Below are 22,185 nucleotides of genomic sequence, written 5' to 3'. Positions count from 1 at the left end.
TCCTTCCTCTGGGGTCAAATGTGGTTTGTCTCAGCAGGAACAGATGCTTCAAGATACAACTGGTTCTCATCACAAAAAAAAAAAGAAACTAAAAAAAGAAACACATCATTAATGCCGTAGAAAGATGAATCCAATCAGGGCAGATCTTTTTTTAATCTACAGTTTCCCACTGTGCTGCAGTAAGACCCTGTAAGCTGTTTATCGCTGGGTATGATGATGTTGTGTCTGCGTTATATGCAGTGCTGATAGACTGAAAGTAATGAGGCAGCTTCATTGGAAGCAGACAGGTCTAGAGCAATATATATATATATATATATATATATATATATATATATATATATATGCAATATCATTCTTAATCATAACAAAATCAGTATAAAATATGAACGAAGCCTTTGGTGACATAGATCCACAATCTTGCAACAGTTGGCGACACCTGACTCCTAATCTTACTGCAAGAGTGTTTACAATCTGTCTAGGCTAGGAACCAAATAAAAGACGAGTCAGGCAGTCTGAGCAATAAGACTTTTTTTCATCTTCAATAAGATTTAATGTCAAAGAAAAGGCACTGAGTAATACTTTAGAGAAGTGATGTCTAAAAAAATGTTAAACATAAGGAACTGAAGAGCACAGAGGACAGGAATGCAAGCAGACATCAGACAGGGAGACGGGACCATAAACAGACAGGGAACTAATAGGGAACTATTGAATAGGAAAACAAAAAGAAGGCAGGCGGTGAATCATAAAGGAGCAACAACAGAAAACAAAACACACATGCAGGAAGTAAAACACAATAAGATGTGTGAGCAAATTACCTGTCAAAATAAAACAGGAAGTAAGGAAAAGAGAGGGAATAACTCACACAAAAAAATATGAAGACAAGAAATGAGGGAGAGAAGTCAGAAGGAAACTAGCATGGATTGAGAAAACAGTAGTCGAATATAGCAAACAAAGACCCTCTGTTTTCTATTCAAGGCACCCCAGCTTCACTTTCCCATAACATTGGTGAAAGCACATAAGCATGCTGGCCAATATACAAAACTTTCAGTGCTGCAAAGGAGGATTTTGGCTTCTTGAGGTCAGCTGAAAAAAATGTTCAGTATAGGAGCTGATAGCAGCTAAACTTTGAGAAAATAGTGCCTGCTTTTATATCCCTACATCAAATTTGTACCTGGATTTCATTTTTTGAAATGAAAACAGAAAATGAAAAAAGCTGATTGGTCGGTCTGGTTTCAATGAAAATGGAGGAAAAACAGTCACAACAAAATGACATAACTGCAGGAAAACCTAAATGATAGTATAAGGTCAAATATAGTGTGTAAACAGTGTCTGTCAGGAAGGTCAGCTTCCTCTCCTGCTATCGGTGTGTGAAGAGTGGGAGAAGAGGGTTGCATTGACAATCCAACACAATGGGCAGCACATATAACACATTTTATAAGTGGTCAGAAACTTGTAAATAACTCATGAAAGAATAAAGTTACGTTGAAACCAAGCACACCATTGTTTTTCTTGTGACATTACCAATAAGTTTGATGTGTCACATGGCCCTCTTCCTATTGAAAAAACAAAAGTTGTCTCCAAGATGGCCGACTTCTAAATGGCCACCATGGTCACCACCCATCTTGAGGAGTTTGCCCCCTCACATATACTAATGTGCCACAAACAAGACTTTAATATCACCAACCATCCCCATGTTATTACGGTGTATCCATATAAATGGCCCACCCTGTAGTTCTGTGTAAGCACCCCTGACGTTAAAAGCAGGCATTAATAATTTAAACCTTAGGTGCTAATTCAATTTCAACACTATATAGTAATTCACCTCCTGTACTGTTGTCATGAACAGAGACATTAGCTATAGCCACCCTTAAAAACCTTTTTTTCTGCTTTTTAACCTGCTTTTGGAGAATCCTACATTTGAAGAACTTTAGCTTCATTTTTTAGCACTTAGCACTTTAGCACTAACCACTAAGTCCTTTATTAAACAGAAAGAGTCAAGTCCAAATCTAACTGTTACTTTTGGTTCGAAATCTATTTTAATGTGTGGCCATAAAACCAAAACAATGAGCAAAAATACTCTGCACTGTGGGAGAAAGCTGCAAAATTGGGTGGCTCTCAGGATGATGTCATAACATTCCCACATAAAGCTATTTGATTTTTAAATTCAAAATAAAATATAAACTATCAGACGCTGATGTTTTTATAAATATATATCCATGTGATACAGTGACAGAATACATAAGAATGTATACAACTGCTTGAACATAACAGCTACAGACAGACAGAAATGAAAACACACAGGGAAACACGAAAACGTGAGTGCTCTGTTTCTCTATTATATAACAGTATTTAATGGGCTCTAAGATGTCGCATTAGGGATTAGGCTGATAGTGACTGTGCTGCAGATTGTCTCCGCCTCAGTGTACACACACACAGACAGACTTCTGATTTGTTTAATATTCCTCATACTAACCACACTGTACATGCAGGCAGCTTTATTATTCATCAGAGCAAAATGAGGCTTCTCTCTCTGGTTGATAAGCTGGAGTTTTTTATGTTGTGATGTTCCACGCTCTCCCAGACATCAAAACTTAAGACTGATGTTCGCAAAAACTGGGAAATCTGGTGTTAGTATCCTAGCTTTTTAAGAAAAACAGCCAGTGCAAGGAGGATGAATGCTTTAAAATTAGTATGCTGCTTTGTTTATATAGCTACTTTTTGGTTTGTTTGTTTTTCATTTTCATTTTCATTTAAATAAAAACTGTGATCACAAAATTAGTTATTATGTACTAAATCAGAGTCAAACACTGCTGTTCTGTCAAATGCCCTTGGTGTTGCAACTTATATACACAAACTGTCCTTTTGCATCAGTGCTTTCAGTGCATCAGTACCAATATTAGATCATAGCAGATTATCTTCCTCTTTTGAGGTGTGATATAGTTCACAGTTGGTGATAGGGTGGCAGCAGAGTAAAGTCAGCCAGTAAAGTGTGGTTCTTTTGGAAGCCTTGTGTTTTTTGCATGTTTTTTATCAAGCCAAACATTAAGTTTTTCCATTCATTTTAACTCACACATTGGTAAGATTTTAATGCAAGGAACTACTTCCTTAGATTGTTGTTTGATTATAATAGTATAACTGTGCATGTTTAAAAATGCCAAGTTGTTTTTTTGTAATCTTCTATATGTGACAACGTAGCAGCAAGATCCTACTGAGGACTCTGCTCCAATTTACTGCTCTCACTACTGAGACATAGCCAGGTGATGCCAAGGGACACCTTGTGTCATGAGACACAGCTTTGACAAAACACCAGCATTTGACGCCCTGGGAATGAGAAAGAGCTGGCCAGCTGGGTAGTAACAGTGCCCTACTCTTTGTTTTATGGCAGATGGCAAACAGTGTTAACTTGCAATACCTCCAGCCACTGTGTTGGAGTGTTAAATAGTTACTGACGCTGGATTATTTTTGACATTATTATATTTGTATGAAGGCACATTAAACTTTGTCATCGAAAATCCTAAACTGATTATTGTCTTAGTCAGTAGGCGAATAGTAGTGATTTTATTCAACCGTATCAAAGGTGTCACTGAATCTTACTATACTGCTGAAAGAAGACATGTCAATAAACATGTTTGGCTTAAAAGTGTGAACATGTCAGGAACATCTGTCACCTCCCCTTGCTATCCATGTCTGTCGCTTCTTAATGCAGCTGACTTTCAGTTTCCTCTTTGTGCTTTTCTCCTCTTTTTAAAGCAATCCAGCTGATTGCATTCAACATCCAACCTCCTCACTCACAGTGTAACATGCTGAGTAAATGCTGATAGTCTGTTCAGGCTGTTGGCATGAGATATACAGTGCTGTGAAAAAGTATTTGCCCCCCTTCCTGATTTCTTAGTTTTTTGTATATTTGCCACACTTGTTTCAGATCGTCAAACACATTTTAATATTAGACTAAAATAATCAAACAAGTGATTGATTGATTGGTTGATTGATTGATTGATTGATTGATTGATTGATTGATTGATTGATTGATTGATTGATTGATTGATTGATTGATTGATTGATTGATTGATTGGACAGTCTGGTGATTATTAGGTTTGGGTGTGGCTAGTACAATTGGACTCCTTTTACTCAAGCTGTGGTTAATCACAGTTAAGTTGTGATTTAACATGGCAGCAAGTATTTTTTTCACTTAGGGCCTGGCAGGTTTATGCTTGTTTCCCGACATAAATTAGATAATCATTTAAAAACTGCACATTGTATTTGTTTGGGTTATGAGTCACTTATATTAGAACATGTTTGATGTTCTGAAGCATTTAACTGTGAGCAAAATAAGAAATCAGGGGAGGGAATGCAGAGTACTGAAAAATACTTTCTCATTGCACTTATTATTGAATTTGTTAAGCATTAATGTGGTAATTATTTATAGATGTTCAAAAAACACAGCAAGGAGCACATTATACATAATCTGATCAAACTGTGCTTAAGTCAGTGAGAGTAGAAACCTGAGTGTGAACTTTTTAAACAAACCACACTTGTTTGGAAGGGTTTACATACTGCTTCACTGCATTTTGTCTTCTTTTTTGTTAAATAAATAATGAGCTGGCATGCTATGCAGTTTTGCTCATATGAGTTTTATTTATGTAATTTTATGATGAGCTAAAGACTGGATGTTTTTCAAGTATTTTATTAGCCTGTTACTTAACACTAATTAGCCAACATATCCTCATTGCACCTGTGCAGTTTATCAATGCATCTTGCAAGCTAGCAGAGGCTAGCTAGCATCCAGACAAAGGAACTTCTCAGTCCATAAGTCCAACACGGTGGTGGCCCAAACGCTAATGTTGAAGCTTCAAAATATACAACCTAGGATCAGTGGGTGAATCCATCAGTTTTTTTTATTGTCTATGTTCATAACTTGTAAAACTTAAGGGTTTTCCAGCTAGCAGTTAATTTTTGTTCGTTGCTGAGCATGTGGTATATAGTGGGCTCCCAAGAGCTTTTCAAGCCTCAAAATTCGGTAAATAAAAATGAGCTGTGTGTCTAAATACCACAACAGCCCCTTTTCCATTATTACCTACTTTAATCCACTCCCCATCGTTTGCCACGGTTTTCAGGGTTTATTAGGTCATAGTACCTGGTACTGTCATGAGTGTATACTAGAAGGGACGAGCAGCAAGGGATGATCACAGAAGCAGAAAGACAAAAAACCCGGTTAAAATAGTTAAATAAAAATAAATACACTTTATTTACAGCATAAAAATACCCTGACCAGGGAAGATAATTTTTTTTAAACATAAAACTCAGCACAATAAAAGTCCAAATGGTCCTCAGTCAGTGAGCTAAAGTCCCAAGGGTCCCAATCAGGCTCTGCCACACTTCTTGGCCGTTAAGGGTCTGCCGAGTCCACCAGTGGGAGCCAGGCTGACAGCGTCCTCCGTCATCTCCTCGCCAATCCGCACCAGCTTCCACCCACGAGGGCAAAGCTCCAAACTCCGCCCGCCACTGCTCCGTGCCTTTAGTGTTTAGCTGCCATCAACTGGACCCTCTCTCTTCTCCTGCTGCCGCGCCCTGCCGCCAATTGCCACTCCACAGCTCTCACTGCCTTTGGCTGCGTCCGGCTGTGTTTCCCTTTTCCGACCTGCCAGACCCTTTTATTGGCCTCCAGCTGCCAACAAGGGAGGCCTGATTGATTGCCGTCCTCTATGCCCTCCAGGTGTATCTAATTAGTTAGGGAAAGCAGGGGGGAGGAGTCTCTCCAGAAGAAGTCCCAATAAATACAGTAAAAGCATGCAAAAAAAGAAAAATACTCTTATCATCAAACACAACAAAGCATGCAACAACTAGGAAAGAAAAATCCTTCTTCCCTAGATGACAGTACCAGGTACTAAAATAGTACCTGCTCAGCCAGAGTTCCTAGCAGGTACTAACATGTGACGTTCTCAGACTGCATGCCACAGATTGGCTGGTCAGTAGTTTCACTCGATGAGTTGTGAGAGCATCTCATTCAGGAAAATCAAAACCGCCTGGTATATCTTTGCCACAAAGTCCACTTTTGTTGTATCGTTCATTAATTACGTCGTGGGATGCTAGGACGTTTCTATGACAATGACCATGCACATTAGGAGGTACTCAATTGTAATGGAAAACCAGTCGATCCGAGTAGCTACTATTGGAAAAGGGGCTTAAGGCGCTCCTTATAGCTAAGGGGAAACTACAATGAGAGCTCAGTGTCCCTTCCTATGAAAAACCTCTTTAATGTTACACATAAAGTATTTGTTTTTGCTTTTATTGACATTTATTTGAAAAGAGACCATGTACATTATTAACACAAATGCCCCCATTGGATGCATTGTACCAGAGTTAGCTTAAAGCTAACTCTGCCATCCCTTGGTGGGTTACATGAAGAAGATAACAAAAATGTCAAATCAAAAGTATATTGCTGACTACACTTTTAAAGTAGAAATTCACATATCACATATGATATAACATGCTCCTATTGAGAAGAATTTAAACATCCACTGTGTTTGAGTTTTCTGCCAACATTTTACTTCACACTTGCATTAGAGGTTAAAGCTCAAACCTGAAGCCACCTTTTCTCTGTTCTAGCCACATTTTGTGATTTATACCAGCAGCACTTTTCCCATAAAAACCTGGTCTTGTTCAGCTATAATTTGATGGCTTAAAATAAAACCTTGGATCAGTCCTTTGAAGCCATCCCTGTGTCCATTTTGGCAAAGCTGTAGCTGTAAATAATGTAGTTTGCAGCAGCGGAGCCTAGTGAGCCCCCATTTACTGGCCGAACATTTGATAGATGGCAGTTTTCGCAGGCTAAAAGGGCCAGATCACTCCATCGTTCTTTCTTTTTCAATCTCTTGCCGTCTTTCTCTCTCCCACTGCTTTCCTCCTTGCTCTCATGTCATCGCTCACTCTGTCCGCTCCTCTCTTGCTTTTTGATCCTCTCAGACTCTACCTCCTTTCCTTGCGCTACACATCCTGTTCTCTCTCTGTCTCATTCTCCTATTTTGGTCCCAGCTGCATCAATAATTCATATCTTTGCATGGACTTTCTGACTTGAGAGCTATCAACAAAAGCTATCAGGGTCATCATGTTACACCTGTGACATACGCTGTCCCACATGAAGATGCATGCACACACACACACACAGTTAAACACAAATGGACGATAGTGCACACATTTAGTGACGTCAGAGAAGGCAGTCAGGTACTGAAGTCACGTTTTTGATCACATGAATGCAGCAAAAAAGATAATCAGAAACAGTGATGATAAATTAATGAGCAGGGAAACTCAGTTTTGGACTAAGGCATCAAACTCACCTCACAGGCTTCAGTGTCTTATTGAAATAAAGCCTTGTGCACTGTGTCACCAAAGCACATCCACCTTGTTGTGATTTGAACATGCCTGATGCTCACTGTTCATTTCTGTGAAAGAGTCAACAACTGGAGAGTTATTGGGAAACGGTGACATATTGTAAGATAGTCACAGGCTGACCTGGGACATCATGCCAAACAAGTGTGTACTTTCTCAAACTTTGCTTGAAGATAGCAAGACACAGTGCATGCTAGATAATTTCTTACACTGTTGTCACCAAAGCTTCAAATCTGCCTCACGGGGTAATCTAGGGCTACTATTTTTGGATTGACAGACAGTTTTCACGGCTGGATGCTGGGCTGAGTTCCTGACTTCAGTGAACACAAGAAAAGGCTTATCTTATCTTGCAAGGCTACAAACCTGTGATAAAATGTCTCTTTAATATTTTGAATAAAATCCATCAAATAGGGTGCAAATCAGCCTGCTAGACTTGCTGTTTGACATGAAGGTGCAAAATTTAGAAGTTGTGCATTCTTAGATCTACTCATCTCTCCCTTTTCTGCTGTAGGTTTGCTGACACATTCGTGTGTGTCTCTCTCCAGCATAAGCCAGCTAACCATAGCAACTCCCCTTCCTGTCAGGAGCCCTATTTAATCTGAATTGACATTATGAGACCAGTGCTGTCTTAACAAAAAGCTGGACCTCACTTCAAATCTTTGTATAGCTAATCTCACCTTCTGATTTGACCATCTGTCTCTTAAAACTGTTTTAAGGTGATGAAACTGTCAGAATCACAACAATGGGAAAAAAGAAACACAGTTAAATTCAAAGTGCAAAGAGAAAATTTGAAACAGAAAACAAACTCAGTTCTCCTGTGTTTAAGATGTTTTGTCAGCCCATACATCCACCCCAACCTCCTCCCTAAGCAGACTTTGTGGTTCTATAACCCCTAGTTTTTCCGTCTCCCAGTTTCTATAGGCACTAATAAATCTAACAGTGGGTCCAGTGAACCCAGGATTAATATTATTGAAGGACAAGGTAAGAAGAAAAGGTGGCTAAAGTTAAAATTGCCAATGCGGCAGATTCACCAAGCAAAGAAATTGCATAAAATTGCAGCAAAATAGTGTGTTAGCACAATCACCAAATAGTACTTATAGGCTTGCTTAGTTTTACAGGGGATTTACAAAAGTTGTGCTCTTTTCCAAACACAGGTGCAATCAGTTCATTTCAACATCAAGTGCAAAAAATAAGAATTGCTTTTTTTCGGTGGTAAAGATTGGTGCAATCAGCACCAAACTGCGTGTCGCAAACATTAGTAAATCTTTTTGCGGGCTTCATTTAAATATTCTCCTCCCTGCAATTTTGTGCTGTCACTTCATTCTCTTTTGTAAATACCCACAGTATTTTTTACACCAAACACCATCGGTGTAACGTGTTGGTAAATCTGTCCCGTAGTCAGTCAAGTAGTCTACTAACACCTGCTGTGCAGAGATACTGGTAGACTTGACCTGAGGTGTCACCCATTCTATGTTGGGCCATGAGCTAAATCAAGTATTTGTTCTCTGTGCCACTTGGTGTGTTTCACTGCCTATGTAGTCGATATGTTTGAGTTTGTTGCAGGACCTTGTGTTTTATGCAGTCAGACTTTCTAACCACATACTGTATGGGATAAAAGTTCCAGTCTTTCCATTCTGTTTTTCTGCCAAAAGCTCTGGAAGCTTTAACTTCTCTTAGCATGGTGTAGTCTAATCTCCAGCTTGCGATCTCTTAGCTGGCTGTCATCGAATAGCGAATAATCATCAGTCTGAATCGTTTAATGTAAACACCAATATTCAATGCTCCATGCATGCAACCTGCAAGAGGGTGAGAGGGGCAGAGAGGGAAAGAGCAGCAACCAGGAATATCAGGACTTAAGGGTGCATGAGTTACAGCTCAGCACGGCTCAGCGAGTGAGTTACTGTTATGCAAGAGCTCAGTCAGCCCAGCTGGAGATCAAGGAGAGAGAGAGAGAGAGAGAGAGAGAGAGAGAGAGAGCAGCGGCCCAAGTGAGAGCACAAGCAAGTAAGCCGAGGGACGGCGAAGAGCAGGCTGGAGAGAAAACAGCAGCAAGTGAGCAGAGAGCAGGCAGATTACAGCTGGATCTACTACACACGCATACACGAACACACTTATATACACGCGATCCTTTCTTCTGTCTCATGCCTCTATGCAGAGCAGCAGCATCATGAGAGGACACACAGAGGGAGTTTACCTCTCTTCACCAAGGGAGTAAGGAAAAGAAGAGAGGAGAGGAGAAGACTGAAGAAAGCAAGACAGAGAAAAAAGGAAAGAAAGAAGAAAACTTTCCTCTACAGGATCTTTCCTCCACGTTTTGAGACTTACCATGAGGCTCTGAATTCTCTTCCTCTCCCATAGCTCTTCTTCAGTAGCTGAACCCATGTCTCTAAAAGTGGCAGCCACCGGTAAAAGTGCCAGCACCCACCTCTTCATGCTGCTGTGCCCCCTGCTCTGTGCTCTGGTCCCTGCTGGAGGCTCCACACTGAGCCCTGTGGACTCGCGGAGCACTGCTGCCACGTTGCTGCCAGAGGACTTGACCGGCACAATAATACAGCTCCAGCCAGACCTGCAGACTGAAGCCCAGACACCAACAGAAGCACAGACAGAAGCACAGACAGAGGCTCTGACAGATATGCAGACCCAGGGTGTCACCAGCAATTATACAGGTTGGTCTAATGCCTTACTTTTACTTTTACTGTTTTCACTGCTTCAATATTTCAGTGTGCATGAGGGGCACAAAATGGTCATTTTTGCTTATTAGCAAAACATTTCGAGGAGCATGACCGAGTGCCAAAGCTGAATCTATGGAAAGACTGAAATCCCACACTGAATACAACATTCATACAAATAAGACAAGCAGCAACAACAAACAGTGTATTAAAAATATGAGTCAATTTAGTCTTTTTTTTTTTTAAGTCTAACCCTTTACGCATAATCCAGGAAAATTGCAAAAACTGTGAAAAAAGGACCACAATAACAACATAACACAGTATGCATAAAAAAAATGGGGTATTTACAAAAACACTACAAAAAGATTTTTGCATATCTACCTCCTCTCCAGTCAACCTCACTATGGTTTTATCTGGTTCCTTACCTGAACTCAACCTAAGCACAAAAACCACAACAACAACAAAAATTCTCAGAGATAATTTTATTTAAGCGACACTGCATTTTATCTACAAAAGTGTCTTTGAAAGTACCTAAAAGTCCAGTGGGCTTGTGTTTTATGCAGTGTTTTATCCTTTGCTTAAAGCTGGTTTGAAAAAAGAGGCAACTTACTTGCTCTGAAAGCTTCCACTTTGCCTTTCAGTTCACTCACAAGAAAGATGTAAGAAACCAAAACAAAATAGAACAGGCATGTTATCACTCTGGCTGTTATAGTGGAAGAGTGTGCCTCTCAGTCATCTGGACTGTTTATGAAGGCCTGCCTTTACTTTTGATTTATAGTAAATCCTTCTGTTTGCAGTTAAGTAAGCTTGCAGTTTGGTAATTGTGTGAACATTTGGCAGCACAAGTGCATGCAAGGACACACGTGTATGTGGCAGTAAGAAGAAAAGGAGCAAGACCCCCGTACAGAACAGAGCAGGCTTCAGTCACAAGAGATCTGACAATAAGTCAGATAAACAATACATAAGCTGTGAAAGATGCAGCTTGCAGATTTGCAGCAAATGTTGGCAGGATAAAACAGACTAAACCTCTCATGTCTAAATTATCATCAGTGTAACTCTGACCAATCAGGATAAGTTGTTCTCCCCAGTTAAGAAAATAATCATTGTCACATACATCAAAAACTACTGTTTCTTTCAATGAAAGTCTGTTATTGCTTTCTCCAAAACGTAGAACGGGTTAGGGTTAACAGCTATGATGGCTTAAGTCTCAGAGGATTACCACAGCCACTATGAGATTTGTTAATTGGATGCGTGGTAGTGTACCAGCTGAGCCATTAGCAGTTGTGGGCTGACATTAAGATTGGCGGATCTGCCCGGATTGTTTGGGGTGGACTTTGTGGCCTGCTGCAACTAACAGTGTGCTCAGTTTGATTATTAGCATGAGCTGGTGTACAATAAGCAGATAGTACCCTCTTGTTTTGTGCAGGAAGCTGAAACTATTGTGTTTTTAGGGTCTAGTAGGTGCTTCCAAAACACAAGGAGTTTTGAGTGACATAATTTATATATAAGTCATTTAAATGCAATCCAGTTAGCCACGTAAATGGCAGCTCTTAACGTTAGCGCTCACATTTACCAAATAAAAGACAGAAAAATGAACCAGCAGTAAAAACCTGACTTTATTAAGCCTATGTGTGACAGAGGAAATACAATGTGATTTTGACTTGTCAGACCTAAATATAAAAATGTATAACAGTCATTTTTTTCAACTTGTTAGGCATCCATCACACTATGGAGCAATTTAGAGAAAAAAAACAAACAAGCTCAAACAGCATTAGAAGGAAATAAAAGGCTACAGCAAGAGATGCTGTTGGATTACATCACTGCAGAGCTCATATGAGCAACGTGGAAGCAAACAGAGAAAAAAAATGGTAGCTCCCATGGGATCCCTGAAATGTTTCGTGTGAAACAACTTTAATATTATCAGTAAACACAAATCCGTAAATGTAAGCAACAACTCTGTCATGTAAGGAGGAAACAAAGCCATTCAAAAAAAAAATGCTGCTGTCTCCTGTCAGCTTTATATACAGTACTACAGTCTTATGAGATAAGTGGAAAAGCTTCATGTCCTGTGATTCTACTTGGAACTCATGGATGCCACAGCTTCTGTGGTAAAAAGGAGGTGAGGTCTAATAGTGCACCGAGCATGAGCAACACACATCTGTGAAGGCACTATCAATGCTAAACAATATATATAACTGTTTTTGAGTAGCAGACAATATGTTGCCATCCATTTTCAGGAAAAGGCTTGCCTATTTGAGCAAGATAATACCAAACCATAGTATGCACGTATTCCAAAAATATTTTTTTAAATAAAAGAAAAAAAACACAAAATACTAAGTTTCAACATTTTATATACGATGCAGTTGGATTGTGATTTGACAGACAGCTACACTTGCAGCATGTTTAAGTACAAACTGAGGGTTTCCATGTCTGGCTGTCTGTATGCCTCTATGGCAGCGGTCCCCAACCTTTTTTGCGCCACGGACCGGTTATGCCCGGACAATATTTTCACGGGACCGGCCTTTAAGGTGTCGCGGATTAAATACAGCAAAATAAAACTAGTACCGGTACGAAAAGAAGATTTATTCATAACACACGTGAAAAGACCCAGGAAAAACGAGTTAACGATAAACAATAACAAAATAACGCTGAAAACCGATAAAACCCTGAAAACCATACATTTCACACCCGAGCCTCAACTCTCGCGGCCCGGTACCAAATGACTCACGGACCGGTACAGAAGTGTAAGTGGGTGCTGTGTGAGGCAGCAGGTGATGCAGTTAAAGACAGTTCATTATGTCCACGCTGGAGCAGCTCAGCCTGAAGAGAAAGCTGCAGCGCCACTCGCATGACTTCATCTCTACTGGAGCATGAGCTGCCTTTATCTTTTCCTCCTCTCCCACTGCCCATCTAGGCTATTTCTCTTTGCTTTTCTGTCTTTCCATTTCACCTATCCCTGTCTCCTCTGTTTCTCAGTTTAATTGCTTTTTTTTATCATCTGTCACTTGGTTTTCTTTTCTCAATCTCATCTCATTTGCCTTCTTTATTCTATAAGCATTTGTATTTTTTCTTTTACTTTTTCCCACTGTCTTCTTCTTTTTGATTTTCCACCATTATTCTACGTCCTCCACCCACCCTCCTCTCAGTCACACTGCCCATATCCTCACGTGTACACACAACAGCCTACAGCAGATGACAAAATGCAAAGCTCACATGGCTAATACACACATAATTCACTTTCTCTCTCTCACGCACACACACACACTGGAAATGGACGCACTCAGCCCAAACGACAGCAATCTTCTTAAAGGTTTAGAGAATAAACAACACAGTTGCTCATTTCACAACTGCAGCAATCTGCCTGACCAAGCAGGAATAAGCACTTCATGCTTTAATAACACGCACACACACACACATACAGGTAATCAGCTGGCCTGCCACACTGCACCACATGGAGGGTTTTCACTTGACCAGAGGTTTTATGCAAGAGAGTGCCCAAAAATGTTAAATCCTAAACGTGTGATTAATGTCAACTCTCCTAAAAGCAACATGTGAGTGGTAGCTATGTTTATGACAAAATCAAATCCTAATCAGCTAGCTTTAAGAGATAAAAGCTGCTCTCCAGATTCTGTTTACTTACCCCCATCACTTTAAAGCTGTTTGATTTTTTACTTTAGGACCAGATTACAGTAGCAATGCAGTGTTTATGTTTAGTCATTATCGGTGTTTTAGTTTTGGCTTTGTAAGTATAAAGCCACTGTCAGGTGACAAAAATAAATTCAGTTAAATATAGGAGATGCAGAGCACTTTGATTCAGCAGCCAAATTAAAGGCAATGAACAAAGTCAAATAGTAAAGTAAAAAGTAAAAAAAAAAGTCTAGTATGATAAAGCATATATGGGTGACCATGTGGATGTCACCCACTTCCTCTCCAAAGCGTGGTAGACAGCATGCAGAAGTTCCAGTACCAGTAGGGGGAGAAAATTTATTAAAAGTCAAAAAGTCATCCTTCTACTCCAGCTAGGCAGCTAACATGTAAAGTCTGTTTAAACACTTTCCCATAATTCATTTCATGTAGGCTTGAAATGAAATATCTCCCTCTGCTGTTACTGCAACTTATCACACGTGGCCATTCGGCTAATATCACCCATTAGTCCTTGATATTTAGCTAACCATTTGTTCATTGCTTTTAACAAGTAATTTCAGCCATCTATTACCTGTATATCTATTTCTCTAACCTAATTCTGCAGTTTTTACATTACATTTGGCTAACTAAATGTAACACATTTAGCTAACTCAATTTACTTTTCAGTAAACTGATCTATGTGTCCATTGCTTTTAGCTTGTTTAGGCAAGTGTTTCCCAACCACTGAGGCACGGCACATAGGTGTGCCATGGGGAATTATCAGGTATGCTGTGGAAGATTATCTAACCAGCGATCAGTGTAACGGGCAGAACAACATTTTCTTCCACTGGAGGGCAGTACAACTACCTGCCCTAATTAAATGGGTTGCCAACTGCCAGTAAAACAGAAGGAGAGGAAGAACAAATCACATGATGTGAGCCAATGCAGCGTGTATTAGCAATAGATAAATATTTGAAAGTAGTAGTCAGTCTGACCTGGAGAAAATTCTGACCCAAATGAAGGCCCTAGCATGAGTAGTGGACAGAAGAAAGCAAAAAAGGTATACTGGGGACAAACTAAGCCAATTCCCCTACGCCTGCTGTGTGGGGGGAAATGGTGAATATGGTTTTTGTGACATTTTTGTTTGGTGGTGTGCTGTGTGATTTTTCTAAGGTGAAATATGTGCTGTGGCTCCAAACGGTTGGAAAAACTGGTTTGGACCATTTAACAATCACTTTCAGCAGTTTCATTGAGCCTTTAATGCATTATTTACAGCTGTTTCCACCACTTTTCAATTACTTTTGAGCTATTACGATCAGCTAACAGCTTTAACCATTCAACACTACATGACTGTAAACTAACCAGCCATGTCAGGAACTCCTTTATTTATTTACTGCCTTTGAATTGGTGATTGCTGGAGCCAGACGGTGTGAATATTCAAGAAACTGCTGACATACAACCACCTCTAGGGTTTACAGACAACGGTTGAAAACATTTTCCAGTAAGTAGGCAGTTCTCTGGGTGAAAATGCCTCATAACAACCAAGAGCATCTCTGAATGCGTAACCTATCAAAACTGAAGCAGATTAGCAGAAGACCACACCGGGTGTCCATCCTCTAATGACCACAGTCACCCATCGTCTTATGGCTGCTTCCAGCAGGATGTCACAAAGATCAAACCACATTAGTTCACTCTACTGTAATAACATGCTTTAAAAAATCTGCATCTATTATAAGCAAGGTCAATTCTTTTATTTATTTAAAGCTATTAAAGACAAAATTTAGTATCTGAAAACACAACTGAGATGTCCTGTTAGCAGAATTCACAGTGTTAATATCGATGAGGCTGGCGAAGCAGGTGTCTTAAAGTTTAGTTCAAAGATCCTTGGAGTGTCGGATAAAACAGAGCTTTCAGACGGAGTCGATAGAAGCCGCGATTCATTATGCAGCGCATCCAGGAATCCTTACCACTGCCTGGAAGTAAATGAATCTCTATTGATCACGTTATCCTCAAGTGATTCTTCTTTTACATCTGACTATGTTTACATTTCTCTTCTTTTTCCTCTCTTCTTGTGAAATGTTTCAAATAATGTATGTTTATTCGTTTACTCATACTATTAAATTATCGATGGCTCAGATCGAATCAGATCAGAATCAAAATCAGATCATTATAATTCACAGCCTTCATTTCACCTAACATCCAAAAAGTTCCATGCAGTATCTTTCACACAGAACTTACATTGTACATAATGTTCCCTGCATGAAAGGAGACATTTAGTCATAAACTACACAAGATTCAACCTGGAACTGAATGAAAGATTAAAATATTAGGATTCATGAAGCGACCAGGAAGGTGCAGAATATGAAGCTAAAACATGCAATATGTGGTTTCCTTGCTGATGCTGACATATTGCATGTTTTAGCTTCATATTCTGCACCTTCCTGGTCGCTTCATGAATCCTAAGATTCATCAAATATTTTATGAGGATTTGAAGCCTAAATGTTAAACTGACCAGTAGACTGACATTGGCAGCTCTACACCCCTTCAGATTAGCATACAGATAGAAACAATCGACCTGAATAAAGTTAGAAACCAGTTGCCTTAGGGTTGGAAATTTTGGAAAGTAGGAAGTTGAAACGAACTGAACACTGCACACTTAGATATCAGCATAAAAAGAAATCATTGGTAGAAATACTTTGTTTTGTACGACTTTTCTCAGGTTTATATAGCTTTAAATATGTGGTCAATAGCAGACTGAGCTGGAGAGAGAAGCAGCGGTGCATGTTGATGTCCAGATCGACTTCCTGCGGAGGAACTGGCAGATGATAAGCAGCAGTTATTTCAGCTTTAGAAAAGCTGTAAACCTCAAAGTTAACATGATAACACAACCTATTAACCGCGACAGAGTGTAAATTAGGCCTATATCTGTTACTTGGCAGATCTTTGGGCTATTTAATCTGAACAAGCCAAAATTGACAGCGAATCCTTTTTAGACTATCTGGGCTATTGCTTATTTTCCCTCTAAAGACATCTCTGTCCAAAAAATCTTTATTAAAAATTCTACAATTGTTTGACTGAATGAGACAACATGTAGATAGATAGATAGATAGATAGATAGATAGATAGATAGATAGATAGATAGATAGATAGATAGATAGATAGATAATATTTTTAGTGTGTTTTTAATGAAGTTAATCAAGTTAAATACTCTAAAGCGATTCAACTTTGCGAATAAGAACAATAAAGTTCAGTTTTAGACACATTGTCTACTTAAGTGTTGCTTGTAAGCTGCTGTTGCTTTAAATAAAAAGGTCAGCCAAAAACGTAAACGTAAAATCTGATTACCTTCTTGGCAGAGCCTATTACCTCTGCCTATTCCAGGTTACATCTAGTGCAAGAAATCCTGTTACTGACACGCTGACACACGCGGATAAAGATGCACTCATCTGTAGCAGATAGAGTCCAGTGTATTTTAACATTAGTTACTTCTGTCCACTTGAATATTTTTTTTTCTCCAACATCTAAAAATAACATACGTTTCTCCCATTAGCACACCATTTTAATCTTCTTCCCTTATGTATAATACTGTTGCATGTTTTTAGTCTTACTAACCACTCAAAGCACATTTTTTTCTATACGCCATTTAATTCAATACACTTTACTCAGGTTATCTACCTTTAGCTAGCCCATCTGTGGTTAGTCTAGAATCACTAATCTCATGTTTTTGAGTGGAACTCACACAGGCACAGGAATAACATGCAAGCTCCACACAAAATGGGCCATAAATGGACATGCTGTGGGGCGACAGCGCTGCCCATCCAATCCAACCTCTAGTGTCAGTTACCGCATAATGTTCACTAATTTCCCTTCAGCGAGAAACACTCAAGAAAGGTGATACACAGAGGAGCGTTTTGGCAAAGATAATGTTGGCAGTTTCTAGATTTCTGCAGTTTGACTGACAGGAATTTATTTGGGGACGAGTATGGTACAAGCCACGACACACACACTTGTTTTCATATCTTAGTGAGGACATCTAATTGACATAATGCTTTCCCTAACCCTAACCATCAAAAAGGAATGTCTAACCCTTAACCATAATGTAATTGTAACCCTGAAAGTAAAACCAAATTTGAGTCTGAAAAATGCCTTCAAACTCGTTCTATGGGCATTTTGTCCCATAAGCGACTGTTGGTCCCCACAAGTATAGTAGCACTCCTACTTTTGGTCCTCACGATGATGTATAAACACACACACACACGCAGATCCAGGGGTATTTCTGTCAATGACAAACACTATCGTCACTCCAGAGCTGTCCAGCTCAGTGAGCTTCAGACAAAAAAGACTTGCCTCTTTACCCGGCCTGTCAATCCAATATGGCGTTTGGCAGTGACTCAACTTCATTATTACCTTCCCACAGCTTAAAACTAGCTCAACAAAGTCACTAAGCTAGAGCTGGAAATGAGCCTTCTCTCTTCTTTGATGGGTGAAGCAGAAGGGGAACAACTGCTCTTGCACTCTGTCATTTTAGATTTTCTTTTGTGATATAAGTATTCTAATTTATCCTCTCAGTATTTCCATTTCCTACATTTTTAAAAGGCAAGCATGAGTTTTACTTGACTCTCCACATTTGAAACAAAGTGACAGGCACCATGATGGAACATGCACGCGGAGAAAGTGGGAATCATCCTGTTATATAAATTTGATGAAGCCTTTTTGCTTAAATGTGTGCTTTTTTTTGTTGCTTTTTTCCCCTTTTTTATTTGTGCAGAATGTACTGAATTCATGGAGCTGTCGCCAAGGCTAATAGAAACTCAAAAAGACACTATTGATGCTCAAAATTCAGTCCTACTGTCAGATCTCTACCTGGAAAAAGTATCCTTGGTCAAATCTGGCAGCTTTCGGCTAACGTCTGTAGTTTTTGCACACTCAATGAATAAAGGAAAACATAAACCAAAAGATAATCCCTCATAAATGTGCTGACCACTTCACATGTTAGGAAAAAGGATTAAACATATGCCATAGACACATGCACTAATTCACAGCTGAGGTTTTAAGGGTTTGCACAGGAGCATACGCTGCACAAGCAGAGAGAGCTGCGGGCGTTAGGTAATCAGCTGTGATGCAGCGCATCAGCGAGGTGCCACAGAAATAGATCCACTGATGGATAGGACAGGGAAGCACGATGTTTGTTTGAGCTCAGACCATGTAAGAGAGCAGCTGGAGCAAATGGAGCAAAAAAAGAAGTGCTCAAGAAGATAGGAACTTGAGGACAAACAAGATGCAGCAAGTCAGCCAGATACCCCGTCTCTCATTAATATCAGTTCAGAGTTTTAGCATCTGCCTGACTCAAATGAAGTTTATTTGGAAGCGTTGTGTATCCAAGGATAGGCTTTGTGGACATTGGCCATGTTTTTCCTGAACTATCCCCCGACTCTGTGAAATGCTTGTTTTTTTATACATAAGACAAGTATTACAATTGCCTTTTTTAGGTAAGATTATAAATTTGAATTTCTATAAGTAGCTGAAATTGAAATAAAATGGGTAAAGGGCTCTATAAACCTGCTGTTAATAAAAACACGCATGCATTTTTTATTCACTGCATTTTCATTTGTGCATGCTGTGGGTACAGATAGTGTGTATTGGATGTGTTCCCTCTGCGTGTGAATGTGTGTGTTTGAATCTTTAATGTGGAGAACCTAATCTTTATTTAATCACACACTATTCCGAGTGCTTCCATGACAGAGACGAGTGTGGGAGGTGATGAAGAAGAATACAACCGAGTGGATGTTTGGTTGGACAGTGTGGGGTTGCCTGGTTTGGGGAGTGGGGAGGGGTGGGGGCAGAGTTTGTATTAGTACCCTGTTGGCAGCCAAACTCTTTGATTTTTTTTTCTGAATGGGTCTGAAACAATCGACTGGACAAACACAGCACAGAGCTAACACACACACATACCCTCACTGCGCTCATACAGTCTTCTCTCTGGGGAAAACACACAATACCTGAACACCAGCATACCACAGAAGCACACGAAGTCTGTGCTTGGAAGCTGCTGTCAGTCTCCCGTGAGCATTCATTTCAGCTAAACTCAGATAAAAAAGTACACTCCAACACAGCCAACACACAGATTCAATCTTTTCAGCATTAATTTTGCTTTTCATTGCTTCTGAGCACCACTGAGGACATTATGCTTGTTTGCTCTACACTGTCTTCATTGTTCCTTTTCTACAGTAAACCCAGAGGGAAGAAGCTAAGAATCTCAAAAGACATCTCAGAGTCTTAAATAGTGCACCCTGTTTCCTAATGTGTTGCTTAGTAAGTTCACTTTAAACACTGCTGATAAATAGATATCAGTTAATGGGATGACTCTGACTTTGTCCAATGACTACATAAAGCCACCATGATAAACCTCATTGGATTTTGAAGCTTTTGGCTGGTGAAATCTTAGATTTTTCGAAACTGGATGAATAATTGGTCAGCCAACTAATGGTTAATTATATCTGGTGAAAAACAGGCTTAAAATAAAATACAAACCACAGTTGATATTCAACAGTACCTTTAAATAGCCACACCCATTTATGGTCATGAACTGTAGAATTACATAAAGAGACCATTTTTGCACCAGCAATACACATTTAACATTATGGGCGATCGTGGCTCAAGAGTTGGGAGTTCGCCTTGTAATCGGAAGGTTGCCGGTTCGAGCCCCGGCTTGGACAGTCTCAGTCGTTGTGTCCTTGGGCGAGCAGCCTCACCTCTGTCAGTGCGCCCCAGGGTGGCTGTGGCTACAATGTAGCTGCCATCACCAGTGTGTGAATGACTGGTTGTGTAAAGCGCTTTGGGGTCCTTAGGGACTAGTAAAGCGCTATACAAATACAGGCCAGGCCATTTACCATTATTTCGTGTATAGTGTTTTAACCTCGAGGGCGAATAGGATTACTTTATGTTTATTTATTTCTTATTGTTGAACACTAGTTTTGTCACAATATTACAATTTTCAATACAGCGGGGAAAAATATGACCCAAAATGACTAAGCACAGCAAGAAAATGTTTGCAGAGGTTAAAACGAAGAGCCATTTTCCCATAAATTTCTGCAGCACCAGTACTCTGCAACCACAGCTTTGCCATCTGGTGGCCTTTAGATAGAATGCAGGTTTAAGGTACTTTATGTTGGCTCTATTTTTTATTTTTTAAATCAAGTTGGTAAAGTGGGCTGCTACTGGGACAGGGCTGGTAATGATTACTGCTAGCCACCAGTCACTACCTTAATTGTAACTTAACAGATAGCTAATGTAGCTATCAGGTACTACTAATAGTTAAATGGCTAAGGTTAACATGTGTGCCAGCCAGTTTAGCATTTGTGATAACTCTTTAAAATTTAAGTGCTGTTGAAATGGGAGCTTTAAGTTCCTCATTTTTTAGCGTCGTGAACCACAACTACTGTTCAGGTGTTCAGCTGCTAGTGAGAGGAGGGGCTGTGAGCCTGCCTGTCCGTTCCTTTCAGCTTTACTGAGCATTTTAGCATTAAACCTCAGTGTCTCAATTGTCATCACATCAAGAACCTTTTGTTCATTGTAAATACACTGTAGCTCAAACCCAGTGTCCACTAGCTGCAGATCACACATAGCCAAAGTTAACTGCTAGCTGCTGAACAGGGTGAACCGTTTAGATGGTACTTGCCAGGAATTGTAATTGTGCGTGACAACCAAGAGAGTTACCTTTGAACAATGTAATAAAATGAATGCTAATGTTGCTTTAGTCATTAAAGTATTTAAAATTGCTCTTGTCTCTCTGAGTACTACAAATCCATCCATACTGTAATAGCCTGCTGATTTAAAACAGAGTGAGTCCATTGCTGAGCAATGATAGTGACATTGTTTTTGTTATAGTACACTGTTAATGCATGCTGTGGTTTGTGGTCAGGAAACACTGGCCTCCAGTCATTGGCTCTCTGTAAATCTGCAAGTTCCTTTAGGATCCTACTGTAAATAAAACAGCTAAATGTAAATCCATATGGTTGATATTCTCCACCAGTTGATAATCAATATGGCCGTGAGGACAGTGAACAATGTGTTGTTTAGTGCGCTGCCTTTTAATAGGTCATAAACTGAGAGCTCCTGGTGCCGTAATAATGTCTGATAAACTCACCAGATGAATCTCTGATGATAATTGCATTCACCTCATTTTAATTAAAGATCATTTAGCTTTCATTCAAATGCAAATTTATCTCTTTAATATTCTTTCTGTGAGAGGTTTGCCCCACTACAACACAAATGAGCAATTACTTTTTATTTCCACAGCAGGAATATTGAATGTTGCAAAGGAGCAAAAGAAAAGAGCAAAGTATTGTATCCACATCACTGATGACATCTTGAGTGTGTAACTTTTCTTGAACAGGGAAACATAAGGTCTTTTATAAGTTAAAGGTGTGCTGTATTTCATGACTATAAAGCAGATTGTTTGAATCATTTAAACAGATCATGTCCTTTAACCTCCTAGGACCTGGCG

General features: G+C 39.6%; 1 protein-coding gene across 2 annotated transcripts in view; it reads left to right on the top strand.

The window, feature by feature from the left end:
• The window catches only part of LOC146498631 (uncharacterized), a 40,027-nt gene that overhangs the window by 6,740 nt on the left and 11,102 nt on the right, over positions 1–22,185 (top strand). Inside the window, exon 2 of one of the 2 annotated variants that reach the window (XM_085137001.1) lies at positions 9,542–10,052. In XM_085137001.1, coding sequence (XP_084993127.1) covers positions 9,767–10,052 — 286 coding nt within the window. In that variant the 5' untranslated portion in view covers positions 9,542–9,766. The remainder of the gene's footprint in view (positions 1–9,541; positions 10,053–22,185) is intronic. The other variant, XM_085137002.1, reaches the window with a different exon arrangement.

The sequence above is a fragment of the Neolamprologus multifasciatus genome, chromosome 17 (assembly GCF_963576455.1).
Source record: "Neolamprologus multifasciatus chromosome 17, fNeoMul1.2, whole genome shotgun sequence".
NCBI lineage: Eukaryota > Metazoa > Chordata > Actinopteri > Cichliformes > Cichlidae > Neolamprologus > Neolamprologus multifasciatus.
This window is presented reverse-complemented; position numbering and strand designations above follow the sequence as displayed.